Source organism: Oratosquilla oratoria, chromosome 9, assembly GCF_046742065.1.
Source record: "Oratosquilla oratoria isolate Oo_2021 chromosome 9, ASM4674206v1, whole genome shotgun sequence".
NCBI lineage: Eukaryota > Metazoa > Arthropoda > Malacostraca > Stomatopoda > Squillidae > Oratosquilla > Oratosquilla oratoria.
The window spans coordinates 77307942-77334840 of record NC_134785.1 but is presented as its reverse complement, the minus strand read 5'-3'; the positions used below and the strand labels follow the sequence as shown (position 1 = coordinate 77334840).

Genomic DNA, 26899 nt, shown 5'->3' with positions numbered 1-26899 from the left:
CCTCTCTCTCTCCTCTCCCTCTCCTCTCTCTCTCCTCTCTCTCTCCTCTCTCTCTCCTCTCTCTCCTCTCCCTCTCCTCTCCCTCTCTCCTCTCCCTCTCCTCTGTCTCTCCTCTCTCTCTCCTCTGTCTCTCCTCTCTCTCTCTCTCTCTCCTCTCTCTCTCCTCTCCCTCTTTTCACCTTTCCACCTACCTACCTTTTTCTACTAACTGGAGACATGGAAAGAACCCCAGATTTCCCCAACACTTACAGGAGACTGTTTATACACTGGGAGATATTGTGGCACATGAAGACTGTTGCCAGTTGTCATTGGTCTGTGGACTTCTGGTATATAAACCTGAGGCAACAATTGGTCAATATACTTTATCACTTTCTTTGTTGTCGTAACATGCATTTGTCAGGTACCAACATAAGTACCTCTATATCCCAGTCTATTTGTCTATATATACCAAAAGGCTTCTTACTCCTTATAAGGGAGGTAGCCAGCCAGCCAAAGCACCCACCCACCTGTCCCATGCTCATCCAACACTTGCTTGTTTCCTTTTTAAAAATCTCTTCACTCCCAGTCAGTTTCTATAACTTTTCTTTCCTTAGAATTTGCCTCTTATTCTTCAGTATTATGGTTTATTATGTGCCCATATTTGTGAGTAACCCTGTTCTGGAGGTGGCAAATGGGTCATATTCCTTTGTGGTCCCCTTTGTAGGAATATTACAGCATGTGGAAATGTGTTGCAAGTTGTTGGGTAAACTCTCAGATCTCTTAGTGAAGATGTATTAGTTTAGCTGGGTGTGAGTGGGGTGACCAAGAAGCTTGTTCTTTAGTCATATATGGTATCAGTTTAGGGTGTAGGTACCAACAATGGATGCAAGTGGCTTGATCGATGGATCAACAAAAATCATTGCCCAAATGGTCTTCAGAATTTAGTTGAAATATTAGCATACTTGTCTCCATCTTAAGGTCAGATGGTACACAGGCTATGGGTTGGACCTGAAATCTTTCATTCAGATTTGATTTTTCGTTCTATGCATAAGGGGAGTTGACAACTGGCAGCTGCCACTCCTGTCTCCTCGTCCTCCTCCTCCCCTGATGTTGCTGCAATTGCTGCTAAGACATGATATAGAAGCATCCTCATACTTTTACACCACAAGTTGACAACCAACAGTTCATAATGATAATCTCTTCCAGTTTCACTGACTTGAAATCCACAAGCCCACAGTGGCTGGTACATCCCCTTTAGAGATCTTTGAGAAGAGTCTTTGGACTGTTGCTCGTGTTGTATTAGTATGGCAAAGTTTCTTTGTCACTAGTAGGAGGGGAGCAATAATCGGTCCTCGGTTCTCTTCTATGTGAAAAAAAAAAGGAGGAAATAAAGTGTCCATTCTGTATGACCACTTGGAGGCACACTTCATAGATGTTCCAGTCATAGCTGAGTATTTCTCCCCGGAGAGCTTAGTAGAAATACCCAGGGACTGGCTACTGTATGATTTTAGGCTGGGGTAAGATTTCTTTTTAAGTTGATTTGGTGGCAGGTGCATCTTAGGGAGGCCCAAGTGTGACCTGTAATGTATATTTACTGTGGATATGAATCAGGAGAGGTTGGATAGGAATCGAGTAAATATATATGTTCTTTAGGGTCTTTTAGGTAATTTGTGTGTATATATTTTTTCAGTTTAGTTTTTGGATCACTGTGCAATAATTTGTCATTTTTATTATAAGTTTTACTACTTGTACTATTATTAGATATTTCATCATCAGAGGGGGTTATAACTGTGTATACATGTGAATGAAGACCATCATGTTTTCTTGTCATCTTTCTACATCCTGTGTGATGATTGAATATATACTTGTGTATTGATTAAGTGGTTATGTTTACTGATAGATATCTTTCACTTACAGATGGTAGGAAAGTGTGGGGGGTCAGGCAGCAACAGTAGTAGAAACTTAACAGACGGAATTTTACAACTTTTGCGTCTCAACGTCAACTTCCCTGACCAAACCAACTTGCAACGCGCCATTCTCTCAGCACCAACAGCACCACCACCACTACATCTGCCACCACCATCACCGTTTATTCACACCTCAGAGTCCAGCAACATAATATACAACTTGGTGCCATTAGTTAACAACCTTTCCAAAGGAACAGTCTGCTACAGTTCTCTGCCAACTACCTCTTGTGCCAGTGCTCGTGCCAGTAACAATACAGGTTACCACTCGCTGGATTATCCATATACATATACCTCAGGTGACCAGTGTTACATCCCCACAGCATCTCGTAATTCATTAGACGTACAACTAGGCTGTACTCCAGGAGCAATTGAAGCTTGTGACAGCAGTTCATATCCAGGACATATAACTTGTCTCCAGGAAAGTAACTGTTGGCTGCCAAATCTCGTCAGCACATCTGAAAGAGGAGACAACTGCTCCAATATGGTTGTACCCACTGTTGGGGTTCCTGTCAATAATGCTAAACAGAAGAATGGAAATGTAAGCTGTAACACTGGCAAGTGTGTGATCTCGAAGACCTCTTGCGATAAGCCTGATCCCAAGGTTCCTAATAAAGTTTCTACTGATTGCTTGCATTCGGTTCAAGTAGCTCCTGGCAAGTCTCTTAATGCCAAGGAGGTAGAAGAGCTGCTGCAGAATGCTTTATGGAATACTGGCCAGCCCAAGAATAGCAGGTGAGTGTTTTGCCCAGATGCTGAATTTTTGTAATGATTTGTAAAGTATGTAGATATGTTCATGTGAACATGAGGGGCGACAGGATGAGATGAATGGATGGGGTGAAAGGAGCATTAAGCAAGAGGAGGGTGTCTGTTGAAGGAAGGGAGAAGGCAGAAGATAGAGGTGAGTGGAGAATGGCTGTATTATCTGTATATAGATGATACTGTGATGCATGGAAGGGTGGGTGGGTTAGAGAGTGGTTATGTGTCAACAATATTTTGATGCAGCACAAAAGGATTTCTCTCCCTCCTCAATGTTTCTGGATGAGGGGATGGAGAGGGGTGGTCACCAATTAAATGAAGCAGCCTTGCTGTGGATGTGCCTTGCTTCTGACACAGGGTGATGAGCGAGATGCAGGGATGACCTATCATCCAGGAGGAGCCAAGATGAGAGGGAGGGAGGGGTGGTGGATGGGTGGGAGTGAGATTGTCTTTTGACTTTGGCAACCTCCCTTCTAAGGGGGAAGAAGCCCTGAGTGTATGTAGGTATGTCCATAACATAGTTCATTCATTTGTGTGTATCTAGACCTTGTGATGTGAATTTTGTTAGTCATTGATAGAATAAAAACCATATATTGTTGATTGTTAATTGAATTTTATTTTTCGGCTGAAGTGGGTGTATGCATTGGCTAAGGTTTTTGGTATTTATGTTAGGATTGTGGGCATTGGGTAGATTTTGCCCAGGAGTGAGTGCCGTATAGGCTAATGGCCATGTGTGGCTAATGACCAACAATTTTCAGCAACACAATGTTAATGTTTATTCTCCTCCTCCTCCTCATTCCCAGAATGTTTGAAGTTTAATCCATCTATGGACATTAATTTGAAATGTATTCAAATTTTTAATGAATTCAGATGTTGGATTATCAACAAAGTGCTGTGGTATGGACATTGAGATAGTTTACATGTATGTGTATACAAGTAAATATGGTTGGGCATCCATTGTTTGAAAAGGTTAAGAAGTGATTAGGGTAAAGCAATGTGGGTTTAGGAGAGGGGTAGAGTATATAGCTCAAAATTTTGTAGTAAGACAAGTTTGAGAGATTTATTTAGCAAAAGTAAGGGTGCTTTTTTGTGACTTCCAGGATGGTATAACATGAAGTGCTCTTGTTTTTCCTGTTAGGTGGTTATGTCATGACTGATTGGAGTCTTGTCATACTGATTCTGTTAGTCATGCTTTAATACACTGGTGATTATATTGGTGTTCCAGTGGAATTCTTACTTGTCATGCAAGTGATTTCTGTTGTGATGAATTCTAGAGAGTTTAGTGAAGCACAGATTTTAGAAATTTATTGAGCGTCTTTGTGATACGAGTGTACATATATTGTATAGACATATTAATAGGGTACTTAGGGCTGGTTATCCTGTAAGAGATGTGGGGCAATAGGTCGATAGAGTGGTTGATCTTAGCACCTTGTGGGGGTCATCCCTGACCCCTGCCATACTGCTCAGGTTAGACATACTGCCTTTATTATGGAAATACTTAACCCTTTCACCATAGGTTCTTGCATTTGAATGAATGGAAAAGTATGGGTTTATTTAGCAGAAAACCTGAAGAGAATATTATGGTCCTGAATTCAGTGTCCAAGTAAAAACCTGTAGGTTCCATCATGAAAGACAAGTTGATTAAAATCTTATTATGAACATGTGTGGTCTGATATGTAGCTCTCTTGTTTAAAACTGTTGCTAGTTGAAAATGTAGTGTAATAGAAAAAAATGGTAGCTATTCCAGATCTGTGTGTGTATATATATATATATATAGTGATTTTTTTTTTTTTTTTCCATCTTGTTCTATTTTTTTTATATTGTAGTTTTGCCAATTCCACTGAGAGTCTAAGTAGTGGTGGATGTGATACTGGCTATTCATCTCGGTGCTCAACCCCCCCAAGTTCTGTACATGGTGGTCTGCCCAGCCCCCCACCACCCACATCAGCGCCAAGTCAAGAACAGCAGCAAGTTGTAAACCAGCAAGACAAGGACCAAAAACAAGGAACAAAGTAAGAAATTGACGTTTCATTCTTTTCACTTTTTCAGCAGCACCTTTGCATATTTTTAGAAATGAAAACATTAATGGATGAATATTTCTGATTGTTGTTTGTATATCTGTGTATGTAAAGATTGACAATGTGGAGATGGGTTGGCAATGAAACTTTCAGGCTAGAGTATGGAGTTTTATTCAGAACTGTTTTGACCCCTTGGTCCTTCTTTAGTGGACAGGCCAGAGGAGAAGAAATCCAAATTGTCAACATGTTTCATCCATTGGAATAGCCCCTTCCATGTAACCGGACATTTGTGCAGGACAGCACCTCTGTCCCTTCATCCCACACTCACCAATTGCCACCTGTGCAGACATTTGTGCCCAGCACATACTCAATTCTTAAAGTTTCATTGCCACCTCATCTTAATGTGTGTTTGTACTTACCAGATGGTAAGTTTTATAGGAATGGTCCGACTTTTAGTACGATTGCACTTTTGTACATATCTTAGGTTTGATTATTTGCTTTATAAGTGGAAATGTAAGGGGGTTGTGTTAACATCCATTTGTATGTATGGAAAATGTTTTAGGTAGATATTTTACAATATCAGTTATGAATCCCAGATTCCACATCAAAGATGTTGTAAAACTGCAAGGGAAGATAAAATTATGTAGGTGATTTTGATTCGTGTTATGTCTGTAGTTAAAAAAGAGCATGATTTAACTTTATAATTTTGTTTATTTGAAACATTTTACAATGCTTTTAAGTTTTCATCTGGAATAGCATTCTGTTTTGCTGGTAATTGTAGAGGATGTCAAGTGTATAGAAGTAATGCATTATTAAAAGTTGTAAGATGAAAATGCAATGGGGGCCTTGCAGTTAGTGATTGTATGACAAAATTTTGTAATTGGGAAATAAGAAAGTTAGAACTCCTGAGATTGATCTTACTACTACATCCTGTAATCTAAACAGCGTTTTGGTTCTCAGACGACATCTGGAGGTGCCTTGCAATGGTCAGCGCCAGAGGGAGTCCCGTAGTCAGTCCCCCGGAGCTTGCAGTGTCAGCTCGCAAGGCTCATACCGCAACCCATGCCACAAGAGACGCTATAACAACAATGGTGGCAACAACCACAACTACTATAACAACACCTGCAACAACAGTGGTGGAAATGGCTACAAGAATTACCAGTACAAAGGAGGGAATGCTCCCTACATTAACTACACTCACAATCGTTCCCATCCAGGGGAAGGACCCAATAATTATTTCCAAGGAAGGAAGTATGAGAAAGGCTACATTCAGAACTGTCATATTGACTACAACTACAGACATGGTGGCAGTGATTATAACAATAGCTACAATCGTAATAGGTATCATAATAACTACAGGAACCACTATAACCAGAGCCAGCACCCATCTTACATAAAAAACAGAAATCAAAGTAGAAATGGTGGTGGAAACAATCACAGTGACAGAGACGAAAATAGTGCCTTGTGTGAAGATGCTGGATATTTTAGTATTGACAATGTGCCAGGGGAACCCTGGAAAAGTGAAGTAGTGGGCACCCCAGTGGACCTTCTCCCCGGGACAGAGTGGGATTCACTCTCAAAACAGGTCTGGGACAGGTTTCAAACCAGTCAGCAGACAGACAGAACCTTTATGAAGAAGTTCAAGCTAAAGGATAGAATACATAAGATTGTGAGGGTGAGTGTTGTGGTACTTTGATGTATTTGCTGTTATTAGATGATAATGGGGGGGTCGGTGACAGGCACTTGCTTGTGGTGGACCTTCAAGATGGACAGAGGAGCTGCCCATTTCAGAACCCATCAACCTCTGCACCTCCATCAGGAGGTACAGCCTTGAGGGGCCAACTCTTAATCTCCAGATTGGGCCAAGGATCTCTAAAAATTTCAACTGTATTTCTTACACCTTGTCAGATATGGAGAGTTGACAAACACTGACTGCTCCCTTCCTACTTTCAGTGGGTGATATGTAGTACCACACCAATATAGGATAGTTTCTTCCCAGAGAGATATGTGGGAGAACCCAGGGACTTGCCAGTTGCTGTGGAGCAGTAGGTTTTCAATTGAGGCAACAATGTTTATTATTGTTATTTTTATATGTTAGGGCATCGTTACTTGCGGTGAAGGTTGAGGGGATGGCAGTTTGAATCCTGCCACTGGTGAAGTCGAACCAAGTCTTCTATTAGGGGCACTGTTCTAGCCTTCCGATGGGAGGAGTTTGTGATGTTAAACCATATTATCATCATTATTATAATAATCATCATCCACAAGGAGCTGCCGCGAGGGAAACCAGGGTGGTGGATGGGAGTGGAATGTGTAGGAGCGGGTGCATGCCTTTTGACTTTGCTACCTCTAGTATAAAGGGAAAAAATCCTTATGTATGTAGGTATATTGTAATCATTGTTTATTATTGTTATTAGAATTATCATTAACGATAAGAATCTTGTTTTGTGTTCAAATTACAACTCTCTCGTATATATCATATGTATATATATAATTTCTCTCGACTTCATGGATAGGATTTTGGTTAATTTTTTAGGATTTGATATTTTTATTCTCCACATTTTGTTTTCTTGTATTTGTTGTCAGACATCAAACCTTAAACTGCCTTACCCAGCCAGCCAACGATGCAATATTTCTTGAGTGACTTTGGGTCAGTCTGGAAGCTTACCCTTAGTGCTGTGGGTCTCTTGCAAGAGACACTTGGGACAGCAGATCAATCGATTGAGTGATTGATTGTATTTGTGTGCATTTTTCTTTGTTATTGGTCATATATCTTGAGTTTTTTTTTTTTTTTTTTTTTCAACGAAGTAAATGGTGGGAATGGAATTTAGTATTATGAGAAAGATATATGGGGATGAATGTAAAGAGAAGATTGAATGAGGGAGTAATTGTGTCCATGATATAGAGTGAAGACATGGAATTTGAAGGAGACAGGAAAGGAAGCGTTACAATCAAGAAGACAGATACCCTAGAAACTACACACAATGTTATATACACATGTAAACCAAATCTTCCCTGTAGAACAGCACATGAAAATTATACATTTCTTTTCCATGGTGTGTGTTATGTTTGCGGGAAAGGGTGTGATGTTATTTGGTGAATTTGTGAATTAAAGATCTTGTATATATTTTTCCAGTGAGAATTTTTTTTTAGTGCTGATGGTGGGAGGGTTAGTCAGTCAGTTGCTGCCTCACCTTTTGTTTACTGGAAACCACAGCAGCTTGCAACAATCTTGGCAATCTCACAGATCACTCTTAAGAAGAAGCTTTGGATTTTGTCTGCATAATAATAGTGTGGGACTGTATATCACCATCTGAATGTAACAGGAGGGGAATGTTGCCAGTATGATATTTGCAAGGTGGAAGAAATGCAATTGGCATTGATAGAGAAAGATCCTTGCCCCATTTTGAAGAGCATATGCAGTCCTCAGGGCTGTATCTCTAAATGGAAATTTGACAGACCAAAGATGGGCAGCAGCAAGATGACTGATACAGGACCACCTTGTGCAGGCATCCATCATCAGTCCCAGGTGCAAGGGTGTTTTGGTATGGCCTATTATTTACAAGTGTTTTGTACCTTTCTTCACCTTCATTTATAGGATGCCTAGGTTGTAGTTTGGTTTAAATTTCATCCTGGTTTTCAGACTTAGTTGAAGGACAGACCAGATACATTATGACATCCATTCCAAGATGTCATAATGTCTGTCAAGGATGATCTTGTGGTTGACTAAAAGCAAATATAAAGTATAAAATAAACCACTCATTGATGGGTTAAATTGTAACATAGATTAGTATCTGGGGGAATATTCAGTGTAGTTTGAAACTAAGGCTAATTGTATTTTGTTCTGTCATTGTCTTTTAAACGTTACTTTTATTTCAGAACGTGTTTCCGACTATGTGTCAATTGTACGTAGTGGGTTCCTCCCTTAGTGGCTTTGGCTCAGATACGAGCGATGTAGATATGTGCCTCATGATCACACCAGGCGACTTGGACCAAAAAACAGAGGCTACAGCAGTACTTCGGCTTTTACAGCGGGAGTTGAGCCACTACAGTAAGTACACATCTGGTGTGTAACTGACGAATAGCAATGTCTATTCCTCTTTTTTCCTACCCTCCTCTCCCAGGAGGTGCTAAGATAAGAGGGAGGGTGGAGGGGTGTGAAGTGTATTTAGGGATGGAATGGGTGGAAATGATTTTATGCCTTTTCCTTTTTGGCTACCTCCCTTGTAAGGGGGAAAAATCCTTGGTATATGTATGTATTTATTTTATCCATTCATTTTTTCTTCCACAAATATGTAACACCACTTAATCCACACATTAAAGTATGCATACATACATACATATACCAAAGGCTTTTTCCCCCTACACGGGGGGTAGCCAAAAAGAAAAAGGCAACTTCACATAAATTCTGATGCATCCATATAAGTACTCTCAAATATGATGCAACCAGTGTTGAGTGGAAAAAGCTGACATTTTCAACAAAGAAATATACATACATATACCAAGGCTTTTTCCCCCTTACAAGGAAGGTACCCAAAGTCGTAAGGCATAATTCCACTCCCACACATTTCATCGCCATTCACCACCCCTCCCTACCTCTCATCTTGGCTCTTCCTGGATGACTGGTCTTCTCTGCATCTTGCCCATCACCTTGGGTTAGATGCAATGTAGCAAGACAGAGCACATCCACAGCAATGCAGCTTCATTTAATCAGTGACCCTCCATCCCCTCATGCGGTAACATTGAAGATGGGAGAAGTCCCTTTGGGCTGTGTGAAAATATAATAAACACAAACCACTCCCTAACCCACTCCCATGCATCACAGTATCATCTATATACAGCCATCCTCCACTCACCCCAATCTTCTGCCGTCACCCTTCCTTCCTCAATAGACCTCCCCTTTGCTCAATGTCCCTTTTAACCCCATCCATCGATCATGTCCTTGGTCGTCCCCTCTTGTTCAATTCATCCACCTCTGCCTCCACACCTCTTTTACTAATCTTTCTTCACTCATTCTTTCTATGTGTCCAAGCCATTCCAATACTCTTTCATCAACCCTAGCTCCCATTTTCTTTTCCCTCCCCAGCTCTCCTCACCTCTTATCTCACTCTATCCAACCTTGTACCTTACTTCTCAGACATTTCATCTCAAACACACTTAAACTCTTCCTGCCTTATGTTCCATGTTTCTGCCACATACAGTGCTGTCAGCATGACCACATCATACAGTCTCCTCTTAGCATCATTCCCAAATATATATACATCTCGTTACAATTTTTAATCATCCAAAGCATGCACTTGCTTCTCTCAATCTACACAACCATTCTCCACTCATCCCTATCTTCTATCTTCTCCCTTTCTTCCTCAACAGACATCCCTCTTTCTCACTGCCCCTTTACCCCATCCATCCATCTCATCCTTGGTTGCCCCCACATGTTCACTCCCTCCATCTTTGCCTTCCACACCTCTTTTACTAATCTTTCTTTGCTCGTTCTTTCTGTTTCCAAACCATTCCAATACACTTTCATCAACCCTATCTCCCAACTCCCTTTCCACCCCCATTCTCCTCTGCTCATTTCTCACTCTATCCAGACTAGTAACCCCAACCATACTTCTTAGGCATTTCATCTCAAACCTTTAAACTCTTTTATGTTCCATGTTTCTGCCCCATACAGTGCTGTCAGCACAATCACCCCTTCATACAATCTCCTCTTAGCATCTATTCCCAAATGTCTATTTCTTGTTACACTTTTTAATCACCCAAGGCATTTACTTCTCACAATCTACATTCTACCTCCACTCCTCCCTTTCCCACCACATTGGTCCCCAAGTATCTAAAGCTATGCACTTCCTCCAATCTTTCTCCCTTAATACTTGCTTCCAATTTGCTGCCCCTTGTACATCTCATAACCCAACATTTACCTACATTTGTCTTCAACTTTCTTCTTTCACCCACCTTCCCAAACTCGAACTTCCTTAATCCCTCCTCTGATCCTTCTACAAGTGCAATGTTGTCAGCAAACAACTGGCTTATCTCCCATTTTTCTACATTTTCTTTAACTATCTCCAATTCCCTTGCATTTACATCATGCACCACCCCATCCATGTATAAACTGAACAGCCATGGGGACATGACACATCCCTGGCAAAGTCCCCTTTACTTCAAACCACTTTCTCTCCATTTCCAATTCTAACACAGGCTCTACTATAAAAACTCTTGTGCTCATAACAACTTTCCTCCTATCCCATATATCTGCAATACTTCCCACAGTACCTTCCTGTCTACCCTGTCATAAGCCTTTTCCAAATCCATAAAAGTCCCAAAAAACATTTTTACCTTTTCCTAAAGCTTTTGCACATATCTGCCTTGCCACAAAAATCTGATACATGTAACCCCTACCTGTCCTAAACCCACACTGTTCTTCACCAATTACTCCCAGTTCTCCTAATCCTCTCAATCAAAACCCTCCCACAAACCTTCCCAACTACTCATTAAACTGATCCCTCTGAAACTACTACACTCGTTTGTCCCATTTTCCCTTGTAAAGCAGTACTATACATGCACTCCTCCAGTCCACCATCAATATACCTCACATTTTTAGACACTCCACATAATACCCATCTAACCCAGGTGCCTTACCTGCTCTCATCATTTTAATAACTGCTTTCACCTCTTCTTACTTCTCCATTTTCCTCATTCATCACTCATTTTCTTAGCACTTCCCACTGCAACTACCTTTCCCTCGCTATCCTCCTTCACATTTAACAATTCCCTAAAATACTCTGCCCTACTTCGTACTGCCATCTCTTCCATTATCATCTCGCCATCAGCACCTTTTACCTTTTCTTCTCTCATTGATTCACCTCCACATTCTCGTACCCTATTTCATATATATATATATATATATATATATATATATATATATATATATGTATATATATATATATATATATATATATATATATATTTGTATATATAGATATATCACACAACCCAGTCATAGTAAAAAAAAAAATTGGGAAAATTAACTTCTATATTTCAGCTACCAGCTGTAGCCCCCTTCAGGAAAGAGGGCTACAGCTGGTAGCCAAAATATAGAAGTTAAAGGTTTTTCCAAGTTTTCTTTTACTCCAACTGTGGGTTATTTTTGTGATTTACAAATGTTACTACATTTCACTCCAGTGATTATAGATACATATTTATATAAATTAAGGTGAACTCTGTTTTGCATGTGTGCCAAGGGTCGACTCCCCTGGCCTGGAGGGTTTTCAGCTGAATATGTCATTAACCACAAGGAAATGGTAGAAACAAGTTTCTTGCACATGTGAATTTACTAGTTTGGGGAGATTTGTATATTCAAGGGACCACTAACAGAATAATTGCATGAAAATACTTCACATTGTTTAAAATAACAAAGGAATGTCTTTCAGTGATATAGGGTTGAAATGAGAAGGGTGGTTGACTTGTTTTTGTGTATGACATAGGTGTGTTAATTGATTTTGCCACCCATATGTAAGGTGAGGTAAATGGCCCTTATAGGTGTGTGCATATGTGTGTGTGTGTGTGGCTTTAGATACTTGGGTGTGAATGTGGCAGGAAAGGGAGGAGAATGTAGATCAAGAGAAGCAAGTAAATACCTTGGGGGATTAAAAAGTATAATGAGAAGAAAAAATATTGGAATGGATGCCATGAGGAGATTGTATGAAGGAGTAATTATGCTGACAACACTGTATGGGGTAGAAACCTGGAAAATAAGAGGAGTTTGAATGTGTTTGGGATGAAATGCCTTAAAAGTGGTATGGGTTACTAGGCTGGATAGAGTGAGAAATGAGGTGATGAGGAGAGTGGTGGTGGAAGGGGAGTTGGGAGATAGGGTTGATGAAATTGTGTTGGGATGGTTTGGTCATATGGAAAAAGCGGGTGAAGAAAGATTAGTAAAAGAGGTGTGGAAGGCCGAGATGGAAGGAGTGAACATGAGGGGGCGACCAAGGATGAGATGGATGGATGAGGTAAAAGGAGCATTGGTAAAGAATGGAATGTCTGTTGAGGAAGGGAGAAGACAGAAGATTGGAGTGATTGTAGAATGATTGTGTATGGATGGTGTTGAGATGCATGGAAGGTAGTGGGTAGGGGATGGGGGTGAGGGAGTATGTATGAATGATATTTTTGATTCAGCCTGAAGGAAATTCTGTCTTTTCTTTTTCTGCATGAGGGGATGGATGGGGAGGTTGCCAATTAAATGATGTTGCCTTGCCATGGATGTGCTGTGTCTTGATACATTGCTTCTGACCAAGGGCATTGGACCAAGATAAGAGGGAGGGAGGGAGGGGGGTGAATGGGAGTGGAGTATGTGGGGATGAAATGGGTGGGAGTGGATTTTATGCCTTTATTTGGCAACCTACCTTGTAAGGGTGTGTATATATGTGTGTGTGTGTATATATATATATATATATATATATATATATATACGCATATATATATATGCAATTGTACTGTACATACAGTGTACTGTACTGTATTTTTTATTACGTACACTGTAAATATCGGAAGGTATGCACGCGGGACAGTGGTGGCGGCCAGGGTTGCCGCGTTTTCTACACTGCCGTGTAGAATGGGAGTGTTGCCATACCGTGTTCTTATTAGCATATATATATATATATATATATATATATATATATATATACACAATCGAACCTCGAAAGCCCGGACCCTCGTATGACCGGTCGAAATGAACAAAGGCCGGACTTTTCAAGCAAAGTTCCCTATTTGTCCGGTAGGTGGCAGCAATGGCCGTACACTTGTACTCAAACCCGGCCCAGTCAAGCCGCCACCAGGGCTGCTGTTTCGTAGAATTTTGTACCAAAACGTAGTAAAATAGCGGCATGTGACAACTGCACAAGGACATAAGGAAATTTTTTCTACATAACGGGCTGTTAAAAACATTAAAAAACTCAAACTTTTGTTTAAAAATCATAGTTATCAAATAATGAATGGTACATCAAAATATGACTTTTATTTGTAATTGTTACTTATAAAATATTATACCCCAAAAGATACGTTTTTACGGTGTAGAAAAAAATTCTACGCTAAAGTTTCAGCTTTCTTTTGGCACCAGGGCTGCCATTTAGTAGAATTTTGTACCAAAATGTAGTAAAATAGCGGCATGTGGCAACTGCACAAGGACATGAGGAATTTTTTTCTACATATAAGCTGGCTGTTAAGAACTTTCAAAAACTCAAACTTTTGTTTAAAAATCATAGAACTAGTTATCAAATAATAAATGGTACATCAAAATATGACTTTTATTGGTAATTGTGTTACTTATAAAATATTATACCCCAAAAGATACATTTTTACGGTGTAGAAAAAAATTCTACGCTAAAGTTTCAGCTTTCTTTTAGCGAAAATAATATAAAAAAAATTATATCTTACTGAATATGTTAGGGCATGGGGGCCTTATATAAATTCAAGAATAAAAGAACTAGAACCACCATTTTGTCAAAGTTTGACAAGTATATCTTGCTATGAAAGTCTGCACACACCCGAGAAAAATGTATGCCCCGGTATGGCAACACTCCCATTCTACACGGCAGTGTAGAAAACGCGGCAACCCTGGCCGCCACCACTGTCCCGCGTGCATACCTTCCGATATTTACAGTGTACGTAATAAAAAATACAGTACAGTACACTGTATGTACAGTACATTTACATGCCTGTATTACAGTTATTATTACAGAATTATTAGTATTATAGTATTATTATTACAGTATTGTTATTATTACAGTGTTAGAGTATTGTTCTTATGTGTTTCTATGCCATATACATTACCTATACGTATACCGCTACGAAAATCTATGGGTGTTAGGGTGACATTTTCGATGACCGGATTTTGGCATGACTGGACCGCCCTTCCCCCCAATTAGTCCGGGCTTTCGAGGTTCGACTGTATATACAGACGCTCCTCTACTTACATTCATTCGTTTTACGTTTTTTCGATTTTACGTTTGAACTGACGGTAAAAAAAAAATTGTAATTTTTTTTTTTTTTAATGAATTTTTTAGTTTACCGCGCTCTCCGTAGTTCAAACGATACTTGCGCACGATGCTGCGTCCATTGTTTACATTGCGCAGATGACAAACTGAAAATACCTTGCCTCCTCCTCCCCCTCCTCCACCATCTCAATTTATGTTGCATGAATTTAATCTATTTGAAATTAATGTTATTATTTTACAATGTTATGCGTTTAATTAATGATTTAGGGGTGTTTTATAAGATACGGTAATAGAATTTACCGATGTATAGTAAAGTAACAACTTACGTTCATTTTCAACTTACGTTCGGCCGTTCGGAACGTAACTAAAACGTAAGTTGAGGATCGTCTGTATATATATATATATATATATATATATATATATATATATATATATACACACATATATATATATATATATATATATATATATATATATATGTATATATATACAGTAGCCGCGAAAAGTTTGGGCGCAAAATTATAGGCACCCCAACTTTCCCCTTAAACTCAAAACATGCGAAAAATACAACTTTCCACCCAAACTTTTCGCTATTTTTCAATGCTAGCGTTTGTACCCGTATTTAGCCGAGACAATACACACTATTTGGCAACTCTGTTTAGGCGCACTCGATGTCACATGGAGTCAGTTTCTAAACATCTCTCACGGAGAGTAGTCTTTTTTTTGCGGTGGTCTCTGTTTTTGTGCCTTGATATCTCCGTAATGGGAAGTGGTAAAGAGCTGGAAAGAGACACAGTTGTTACAATCATAACCCTCTATAAGGAGGGTTATAAGTGTAAAGATATTGCTACTCGTGTGGGAATTGGAGTGCGTCAAATGCAGTGGACCAAGAAATTTCAAGACGAAGGAAGTGACATCATTCGTACTCCAAAGCATCGCTCTGGTCGGCCAAGGAAGATATCAAATTGTACTTGTAGGGTTCTAACTGCCTCCTAATAACCGTAGGAGGCAGTTAGAACCGTACAAGTACGATTTGATATCTTCCTTGGCCGACCAGAGTGATGCTTTGGAGTACGAATGATGTCACTTCCTTCGTCTCGAAATTTCTTGGTCCACTTTTGCACTTGACGCACTCCAATTCCCACACGAGTAGCAATATCTTTACACTTATAACCCTCCTTATAGAGGGTTATGATTGTAACAACTGTGTCTCTTTCCAGCTTTTTACCACTTCCCATTACGGAGATATCAAGGCACAAAAACAGAGACCACCGCAAAAAAAAAAGTACTCTCCGTGAGAGATGTTTAGAAACTGACTCCATGTGACATCGAGTGCACCTAAACAGAGTTGCCAAATAGTGTGTATTGTCTCGGCTAAATACGGGTACAAACGCTAGCATTGAAAAATAGCGAAAAGTTTTATTTTTCGCATGTTTTGAGTTTAGGGGAAAGTTGGGGCGCCTATAATTTTGCGCCCAAACTTTACGCGGCCTCTGTGTATATATATATATATATATATATATATATATATATATATATATATATATATATATATATATATATATAAATATATATATATATATATATATATATATATATATATATATATATATATATATATATATATATGTGTGTGTGTATGTATGTTTGTCTGTCTCTATCCTCTTGTCAGTTTTGTGCACCAAAGGTGAAACTCCATTTAGATTGAATATTTGCTTGAAATATTTCTAAAACTCGACATCGAGATTTTTTTTTTATAATTACTTAATGTGATGCAATGGGGGGACGGAGAGGGTGGGTCGCCGATTTAATGAAGCGGCCTTGCTGTGGATGTGCTGTGTCTTGCGACACTGCTTCTGACCCAGGGCATTGGACAAGGTACAGGGATGACCTGTCATCCAGGAGGTACTAAGATAAGAGGGAGGGTGGAGGGGTGTGGAGTGTATTCAGGGATGGAATGTGTGGAAATGATTTTATGCCTTTTCCTCTTTGGCTACCTCCCTTGTAAGGGGGAAAAGCCGTGGTATATGTATATATGTACCTAATGTGATGTTGTTTGTTTCAGCTTTCATCCAAAAGATGGAGTTAATAAGAGCCAAAGTTCCCATTTTAAAGTTCCGTGATTATAATACCCGTGTGGAGGTTGACCTTAACTGCAACAACTCTGTGGGCATCCGGAACACCCACCTTCTCAACTCATACTCACAATGTAAGTAATGTTTAACAGGATTTAACCTGCATCACACACGTCCTCACCTGCAGGAGTTGCAAAGTCCTCCTCATTGAGGGCTGGCTCTTCATGCCTCTGAATTAAAAAGCAAATAAATAACAAGGTGAATAGAAAATGAAGAATAAAAACAGGTGGGTGATGCCATCTATATTTGTCGTTGAGTTTTGTATTTCAAGTAAAAAATTTATTTTTCAGTGGACTGGCGAGTGCGTCCTTTGGTGCTGGTGGTGAAGCTTTGGGCACAATACCATGAAATAAACAATGCCAAAGATATGACGATATCCTCGTACTCACTGGTCCTGATGGTCATTCATTTCCTACAGTGTAAGTAATTTATTGTTGTGTCAAAAACATTTAGAGTTTTTTTTTCACACACACACACACACACACACACACACACACACACACACACACACACTCACTCACTCACTCACTCACTCACTCACTCTCTCTCACCACTCTACCCATAGATTGGTCATACGAACCCTGAGCTCTCATCTGGGAGGTTAATAACTGTTGATCATGAGTCCAACACATGATCCAAGACCATGGTGAATCACGCACACACATGGGCATAGCTCCCCTTCCCGTATAATACAACTAGGTAAATGCACACGCACATCAAGAAATGTAGTATAATAGAATTTGGAAAAAGCGAAAATAGAATATCGAGACAATATAAAACTGGTACAAAAGAAGTTAAAAAAGTCAATTCGGAAAGGGACCTAGGAGTAATTATCACCAGTGACATGGCACTAGACAAACATATGAACAAATTAGTCAGAGAAACTTTCAACTTGTTAAGATCAATGAAAGTGGCATTTGACTACATGGATGAAGAAATGGTAAAGAAAATATTAGTTAAATTGACAAGACCAAAATTGGAGTATGCTGCGACACTATGGACATCCTAGTACTAAAAAGAACATAAATTAGAAAGAATTCAAAGAGCAATGACAAAGATGGCACCAACATTCTCCAAATTGACATACAAACAAAGATTGGACAATCTCAACTACCAACCCTGGAACAAAGGAGAGAAAGAGGAGACCTGCTAACCATCTACAGAATTATGAAATAGATGGAAGTCCTTGATAGAGATGACTTACTAAAGTGGGATAGGAGAAAAACGAGGACATGAAAAGAAACTTAAAAAAGATAGTTACAGAAGAGATCTGAAAAAGAATAGCTTCCCACACAGAGTGATAGATATCTGGAACAAACTGAATGAGGAAACAGTGAGTGCAAAAACTATACAAGAATTTAAGATCAAACTGGATGCTGAAAGATACAGAAGCGGGTCACTGCAAGCATAGCTCTCCTCCCATAAAATACAACTAGGTAAATACACACACGCATACAAAAGGTCTTTTCCCCCACATACAGGATGTAGCCAAGTCGAAAAGCATGCACCCACTCCCACCCATTTCATATATATGTGTATAAATAAAACAACTTGGTTCAAATCCAATAAAGTCCTATTGGTACTTTCAATCACTCCCATTCCACTCTTCTCCCTTTTTTCTTTCCTCTTTTTCTTGTGTTCCTCTCTTCCCCTTGACCATCACCCTACCCCCCTCTTCCCATCATTCTAACTTCCCTTCCCTCTCCCTCTTCCTTGTCTCCCTCCCTTGCCTGCCAGATTAAGAGGTTGTAAAGGTTGACTAATGAGATGTATTTATTCCATAGGTGGTGTGAGCCCTCCTGTTTTACCGTGTCTGCAGCAAGTGTTTCCTGAGAGATTCCGCAGCCATACCCCCATGCTCAACGAGCCCATTATTCAACCACTGCCCAAATTCGTGTCCAACAACAAGGATACCTTGGGTCAACTGTTTGTTGGGTTCTTTGACTACTTTGCCAACATATTCAGGTACTTTTAAGACGTCTTTGGATATAATAGGTGTTGAAGGTGATGCGTAAGATTGAGGAATAGCTGTTGTTTCCAAACCTTGGCTTCAGTGTGTGTCTGTACATGTGTGTTCTCTTTTTCCTTTCTTTCTCCCTTTGCTAGGAGATAAAAATGTGGGTATATTCATGCATTTATTCATAAAGGTTTCTGACTGTTGTACCACAGACAGATGATTGTATTCCCCTCTATTGTGTGGTGATTAATTAATGGAAATGTTTTATTGTTACAGATTTTGTGAGGACACCATGTCAATAAGAACAGGTGGCACGTTACCTACCCAGAAGTGCAGATTTGTCAAAACTCGCAAAAACGACTCCCGTATGTGGAAGTACCTCTGTATTGAAGGTCAGTGTACATGACTTGGCTACCTCACTTTATAAAGGGAAGATGCCCTTGGTATATAGATGTACATGTGCATATGATCCTGTTTAGTAGGGGGGGGGGGATGAGGTGGATGGATGGGGTAAAGAGGAATGTCTGCCAGGCAAGAGTGCAAAAGAAAGGAGTAAATGGGTTCTTTGACTACTTTGCCAACATATTCAGGCACTTAAGATGTTTTTGCATATAATAGGTGGATGGATGGGGTAAAGAGAAATGTCTGCCAGGCAAGAATGCAAAAGAAAGGAGTAAATGGAGAGTGATTGTAAATGGATGAGGAAATTTATATAGCATGAAGGGATCTTCTTCTATACTCTTAAATTTCTTGAATGTATGAGGGGGATTTTTTTTTTATTTTATTTTATTTTACTTTATTTGATGCATGAGGTGGAATGGGCGGGGGAATGGGGGGTGAGGTAGTATGTGTGAGCAGTTTTTGACGCACCCCGAAGGGATTTCTCCCCGTCTTCTCCTTTATGCATGGGGGGTCGGCGATGTAATGAGGCGGCCTTCCTGTGGATGTGTTGTGTCTTGCGGCACTGCTTCTGACCCAGGGCAGTGGACAAGGTGCAGGGATGACCCGTCATCTAGGAGGTGCTAAGATGAGAGGGAGGGTGGAGGGGTGTGGAGTGTATTCAGGGATGGAATGGGTGGGAATGATTTAAGCCTTTTCCTTTTTGGCTACCTCCCTTGTAAGGGGGAAAGGGCCTTGGTATATGTATATGTATGTACTTTATTTTATTTATTTATTTATTTTCTCTCTCTCTCTCTTCTCTCCCTCCCTCCCTCCCTCCCTCCCTCCCTCCCTCCCTCCCTCCCTCCCTCCCTCCCTCCCTCCCTCTCTCCCTACCTCCCTCCCTCTCCCTCCCTCTCCCCTCTCCCTCTCCCTCCCTCCCTCTCCCCTCTCCCTCCCTCTCCCCTCTCCCTCCCTCTCCCCTCTCCCCTCCCTCCCCCTCTCCCCCTCTCTCCCCTCTCCCTCTCCCCCTCTCTCCCCTTCCCTCTCCCCATCTCTCCCCCTCCCTCTCCCCCTCTCTCTCCCCTCACTCTCCCCCCTCTCCCCCTCACTCTCTCTCCCCCTCCCTCTCTCCCCCCTCCCTCTCCCCCCTCTCCCCCTCCCTCTCTCCCCCCTCTCCCCCTCCCTCTCTCCCCCCTCTCCCTCTCTCTCTCCCCTCCCCTTCTCTCTCCTTCCCCCTTCCCCTTATCTCTCTCTCTCTCTCCCCTTCTCCTGTCTCTCTCTCTCCCTCCCCCTCTCTCTCCCCCCTCTCTCTCCCCTCTCTCTCTCTCCCCTCTCTCTCTCTCTCTCTCTCTCTCTCTCTCCCCTCCCCACCTCAAAAATTTATTGCAGTAGATACCAGGTGTGAGTTAAATGTATTCTCTCTACATTTTTCTTTCTCTTGTATATTACCTTGACCATTTGTAATAACTTCGTTTTGACATTTTCAGAGCCCTTTGATCTTACAAATACGGCCAGGTCAGTGTACGACGAAGAAGTGTTTGAACACGTGAAGAATGTTTTCACAAGCAGCTACACAAGAATAAGTAAAGACAAGGACCTCAATAGTATCCTTCCAGAGGATCTCAACCCAGAGAAGAAAATAGTTCATATAAAGAAACCAGAAAAGAAGACCACCGAATGAGCAGAAGACCTGCATTATGATTAAGGAACAATTGTTTGGAATTGCGGATTCCCTACTGGAGTTGCGCGTTCCCACCTGGAATAGTGTATTCCCTCCTGGAATAATGTGTTCCTATCAGGAATAGCATATTCCCACCAGGAATAGTGTATTCCCACTTGGAATAGTGCATTCCCACCTGGAAAAGTTTATTCCTATTCAGAATAGTGTACTCCAGTTGGAATAGTGTGTTCCCATGTGGGATATTATATTCCCAACCTGATAAGTCAGCCATATTGTTTGATGCACATCACATAACAGATTTGAAACCTTTGTATTAAAGAGAGGAGGATTGTATTGGCTGTAAATGCTTATCAGTTCCTGCTGCAATCCTATGAGGATTTAGGAAAAGTGAGCAGTTTGCCGGTGCATGTACAGGAATGTGTCACAGCCGGGTACTAAGGGAGGAAGTTTTTATGTAGAGTGGGGAAGAGGGGGGGAAGTGGTAGAGTACTGAAAGGACCAATATATTAGAAAAGAGCCTATCATTTTCCTTGTGTATTTTAATTGCTCAATGCGGGTGTTAAGAATTAAAGGATTTCTTTTTCTTTTTGCCCAGTATGATATTAAGAATAGGAAAGCATTGTGGGTTTCCTCAGCAAGTTGGCACAACTGTAGATGATGCATTGCACCACCTGGAGTGTGAGGAAAAAAATGGAAGATGAAATTTGAGATTTTAATTGGGTGAGGGGAGTGTGATGATCACAGGACAGTGAGCATTTTGTGAAATGCTTTTATATAGATTCCTTGCACACATAATGACTATTATGTGTGTGTGTGTGTACATGTATGTATGTATGGTACCGAGTGTATGCATAGGTGTGCGTGTTTATGCATGTATAAGTGTTGGTTATTGTAGATTATATACAATCAATTAGCAATTGGTTAACATTATATACTGATTTTGCTGAAATAAAGATGACGATGCATTTATTCTGATCTGATGTAGCCTAAACTTATGAGTAGAATATATGTATTGTCATTGTACAGTATTATGATTGTCTTTTGTATTTATTTGATATATTCACAAGTGGACAAGTCTGCAGTTTTTAAATATTAACTTGCATAAATGTATGCACATTTGATGTGTACATTGATGTAATATGCATACACACATACACACTCACACATCACATACATACAATCATTTACAGTCATAGTGCAGAAAGACTTAAATGCTATTGTTGAAAAAGTGAAGTTTATATAAAGTTGAAGGTCTTTAGTATTATTTTTGTTCAAATAGAATTTTCTTTGGGGATAGCCAGCCATAATGCTGAGATGTTCTTTAGTATTAAAGAGCAGTCAGCATTTCTCAATGAACACATTTTTGGAAATTTTGTTCGCAATCAGTTGACAAAAGTCCTCCAACACAAGACTTTTTTTTTTTTTTTTCCTTTTTCTTTCTTTCTTTTTGAGGGTGAGTTTAAGAAGTGGCCTTTATTGAATGTACGAGTATTTCAATTGCTTGGGTATTTAGTGTCATTTTAGGGCAGACTCGTCCATTAATGTTGTTAACGTATCCGTCTTGCGTACCTCGTTTATTTCATACGCTTCATCTCGCCTCGCCACACTCCAGCTTTCCTCTACATGCTGCACCTATTCACTCAAAAATGCACCTTGCTTCTCCACACCACATCAAGCCACTCTACAAAGCACCATGCTTCTCCACTTAACACCAGGCCTCTCCACAGCATACCTTACTTCACCATATTCCACCTGACCTCTCCATACTTTACATCCTTTTGCTTTACTTGACTTGGCTTCATCTCTTCACCACACTTCACCTTACCTCTTCTCACCATGTTGCACCTTACATTACCATGTGATACATCTCATCACATCACATCCGATTACCACACTTCACTTTTCGTCACCTCCCATGTGCACACTGCAAGGCATCTCGCCCGACCAAGAAAAGTTCATTACACCAGCTTGCCTTAAATTACCTTGATACACTACTCTAATCTCTCATTTGCCTCACCACAACACACCTCACATAATATATATTAATATATCTCTCACCTCACTTGTATCAAGTACATATGCACTTAATCCTTTGATGTTTGCAGAGGTTATCCTCAGCCAGATAGAATTACTTGGCACCAGCCAGGATAAGCATAAGTTCAATATAGACCCCAAAGGGTCGACGGAGGTAGATTTAACTGACATTAACAGAGGTTTCCGTCAACTGCCAGAATAAGTCAAATATAGATGCTAAAGGGTTAATTACATTCTGTCAGCTATTTACAGTTATATTTGTGGCTGTGACAGACATGCAAGAAGCTCAAAATTGCTGATGCACAATACAAGTGTTTGCAAAGCCAAGTGTGCACCTGCACATGTGCACTTATTTTCACCAACTGTCATAGGTGAAATGTGTGGGTAATATATGGGCACTGCTGCAATGATACTCTTTGCAGACTTTGTTCTGGCCTATGCTGCACAATTGTTCAGTTGAAGGAAATGTGTGAAACCAGAGGGAGTCTTGATCAACCAAGTCAATTTTTCCCTGAATGTACTCGACAACTGAACAACTGTTGCCTTCATTTTCATTGGAAACTTGCAACCAAACGGTAGTCGGTCACTGTCCTTTGGCCGTCCCAGAGATCCGAGGAAAGAAATGCTGGACTGCTGTATGTGTTGTAGTAATGCGGGATTTTCAGGTCATTGACAAATAGGAGAAGGGTTGTATTTGAGTGCAACAGAAATAGTCGAGATCATGGGCCCATTGCAGAGACTGAATATTGGAGATGAACCTCTAAATAGGGCAAAGGTGTTCATTAGTCTTCAGGACAAACTACGGGGAGATGGTTCTCTTTGGTATGAAGGATAAAGGATCATAACCTTCAGGTACCCAGCTTTGTTTATCTCGGCTGAATGAAATCGTTTAGCATTGGCCAGAACAGTCTGAAGTGTGTCGCTGGACTTAAGGGGTAGAGCAGTTCATGAAGAAACTCCTATTTTTTCTTTTCTTTTAGTTTTCTCGTTTTATTTTTTCAAACGTTGTTATAGATTCATAGTTTTTGTTAAACTTTTATTCATCTGAAGTTGTAGGTGTTGTTTTAATTAAGTCCTTTGTTTCAACATGTTCCTATGATACAGAAAATTGAGTCATAATTTTAATTCTTACATAATACAATTTAAATAGTAGACTAATAAATTATAAAAAAATCTTGTGTTACCTGAATGGTAAGTATTTTTTGTTTGTTCTCAAATATTTTGAATGTAACATTTTTTGTAAGTGAATGCATAAAAGTTTGTGTGATTGGTGTATGAGTAGATAGCATTAAGTGTACAGACAGGTCCTGGGTTCAGAAATGGAAGTTTTATGTACATTATCTCAGTAAACTTGCATAATGAATTATTTGTATCGAGATATTGTATATATATTTTTCTCCTTTTGTTGAAGTAGTATCAAGCTAGAAATGTTGACATTACTGATATTTCCCATTATTTCCTGGATCTTATTTAATTGGCTCTTTTTTTCATAGTCATCTTGATTTATTGGCATAAGTAATATAGCAAATATTATTAACTGTCCTTTCAAACAATTATTTTTGTTGAGTGAAAAATTTGATGGATTAAACTTAAGATCAAATGAGTGTAACTTGTAAGTTGCTGTGAGGGTTGGGGACGAGCCAAAACAAAAAATACAATAATGCAGTCCTACTTGTAGTATTATGCATCTTTTACCAAAAATGTCTGCTCAGCAGCTTTGCCTGTGGCAGACAAATGAAGTGAATGGCTTATGGGAGGTAAGGGTGGGTCATGAGTGATAGCATGTTGTGATCAATCAGTACATAGCCTTGGTTCTCACTTTAGGAGACCCATAGGCCCCAGCCATCGCCAGTGGTTCAAGCTGTAAGTTACTTGAAGAAACGTCATCTTCCAGGAAGTGATGCATCTGTACGGAAAGCAAATATTTCATTCATCCTTCAACTTGTTCCTGTGACCCTCTTGTCCTAAAACAGATCTTGTTGATTTTATCTATTTTTTTTTTATTACTTTAACACTGATTTTGCCACCATTTTCTGTTCTTTCAATGATCAGTCCAGTGCCTCTAATTTCTTCATACATTTCATATGCAATGAATTGACTTCTTATTCTCAATTTATTTAAATCCTTCACTGTGTTTTGGGAAGAAATTAGGAAAGGAAGAGGAGGGAAATCAAGTAGAGAAGAAAAGGTAAAATGTGCAGATGGAGAGTTGATAATGAAAGAGAAGGCAGTGAGAGGAAGGTGAGCAGAGTATTTTAGTTGCTAAATGTGAAGGAGGATAGGGAGGGAAAGGTAGTTGCAGTGGGAAGCGCAAAGAAAATGACTGATGAGTGAGGAAAATGGAGGAGAAACAAAGATCAAGTGAAGGCAGCTGTTAAAATGGAGAGCAGGTAAGGCACCTGGTCTGGATGGATGCCATGCAGAATGTCTGAAAAAAGGAGGTACAGTGATGGTGGACTTGATGGTAAGGTTATTTAATGTATGTTTAAGAGGGGGTAGAGTGCTGGAGGAGTGCCAGTATAGTTCCACTTTACAAGGGAAAAGGGGACAAGTGTAAGTGTAATAGTTTCAAAGGGATCAGCATGTAAAGTATAGTTGGGAAGGCTTATGGGAGGGTCTTGATTGAGAGGATTAGGAGAGGCACAGGGAGTAATTGGTGAGGAACTGTGGGTTTAGGAGAGGTAGGGGTTGCATAGATCAGATTTTTGTGGTAAGGTGTGTAAGAAAGCTATAGGAAATGGTAAGAATGTATTTTGGGCTTTTATGGATCTGGAAAAGGGTCGACAGGAGGGCACTGTGGGAAGTACTGCAGATATATGGGATAGGAGGAAAGCTGTTAACCCCTTCGTTACTGACCCGTCAACCTTACATAAACAAACGTTTCAAACCGTCCCACGAATGGCTGGAGCCTTCCGTTTGTAAACACAGACACTTGCTACTACATGGGTAGAAATAACCCAGAAACAGAGGCCTTGAGAGCCCTCAATACACACAACTTATAACTGTGACACGTGCATGTCACAGGGAGCACACTTGGTTCCTGGCGGGTGCACTCGGCCGTGACACCACAAAACACACATCCGGTACTCAAGGGGTTAAGAGGAGTTGAGAGTTTTTACAACAATAGAGCTTGTGTTAGGATTAGAAATGGAAAGAGTGAGTGGCTTGAGGTAAAGGTGGGACTTTGTCAGGGATGTGTTGTTGCCCTGGCTGCTCAATTTATGCAAGGGTAGTGGGTAGTGGATTGGAGGTGTTTAAAGAAAATGGAGAAAAGTGGGAGGTAAGCCAGTTGTTGTTTGCTGATGACACTGCGCTTGTGGCAGGATCAGATGTGGTATTAAGGAAGTTGGTGTCAGTTTGGAAAGGTGTGAAAAAGAAGGAAGTTGAAGATGTACAAGGGGAGAAAGTGATAGCAGACTGGAAGTGAGTATTAAGGGAGAGAGACTGGAGGAAGTGGATAGTTTTAGATACTTGGGTGCGAATGTGGCAAGAAAAGGAGTGGGGGTGGAGGTAGAATGTAGATTGAGAGAAGAGTAAATGCCTTGGGGGGGATTAAAAAGTGTAATGAGAAATACAATTGAGAATGGATGCTAAGAGGAGAATGTATGAAGGAGTGATTGTGCCGACAGCACTGTACGGGGCAGAAACATGAAACATAAGAGAGGAGATTTAATGGGTTTGAGATGAGGTGCCTGAGAAGTATGATAGGGGTTACTAGGCTGGATCAAGTGAGAAATGAGGTGGTGAGGAGTAGAGCGGGTGGAAAAGGAGTTGTTGTTCCCTAGACTGTCTGTCTGAGGGAGTATGTATGAAAAATAAATTGATGCAGCCTGAAGGGATTTCTCAGTCTTCTCCTTTTCTGCATGAGGGGAGGATTACCAATTTAATGAAGCGGCCTTGCTGTGGATGTGTTGTCTTGCGACACTGCTTCTAACCCAGGGCAGTGGACAAGATGTAGCGATGACGCGTCATCCAGGAGGTGCCAAGATAAGAGGGAGTGGG

General features: G+C 40.3%; 1 protein-coding gene across 9 annotated transcripts in view; it reads left to right on the top strand.

The window, feature by feature from the left end:
• The window catches only part of LOC143028620 (uncharacterized), a 61398-nt gene extending 36830 nt beyond the window's left edge, over nucleotides 1-24568 (top strand). For 8 of the 9 annotated variants that reach the window (XM_076191006.1, XM_076191002.1, XM_076191000.1 and 5 more), the window contains exons 2-10: nucleotides 1897-2678; nucleotides 4529-4714; nucleotides 5666-6395; nucleotides 8597-8768; nucleotides 16775-16918; nucleotides 17135-17263; nucleotides 18629-18809; nucleotides 19078-19193; nucleotides 20670-24568. In XM_076191006.1, the coding sequence (XP_076047121.1) occupies nucleotides 1897-2678; nucleotides 4529-4714; nucleotides 5666-6395; nucleotides 8597-8768; nucleotides 16775-16918; nucleotides 17135-17263; nucleotides 18629-18809; nucleotides 19078-19193; nucleotides 20670-20863 (2634 nt within the window). In that variant the 3' untranslated portion in view covers nucleotides 20864-24568. The remainder of the gene's footprint in view (nucleotides 1-1896; nucleotides 2679-4528; nucleotides 4715-5665; nucleotides 6396-8596; nucleotides 8769-16774; nucleotides 16919-17134; nucleotides 17264-18628; nucleotides 18810-19077; nucleotides 19194-20669) is intronic. The other variant, XM_076190999.1, reaches the window with a different exon arrangement.
• Nucleotides 24569-26899: the final 2331 nt, after the last annotated feature.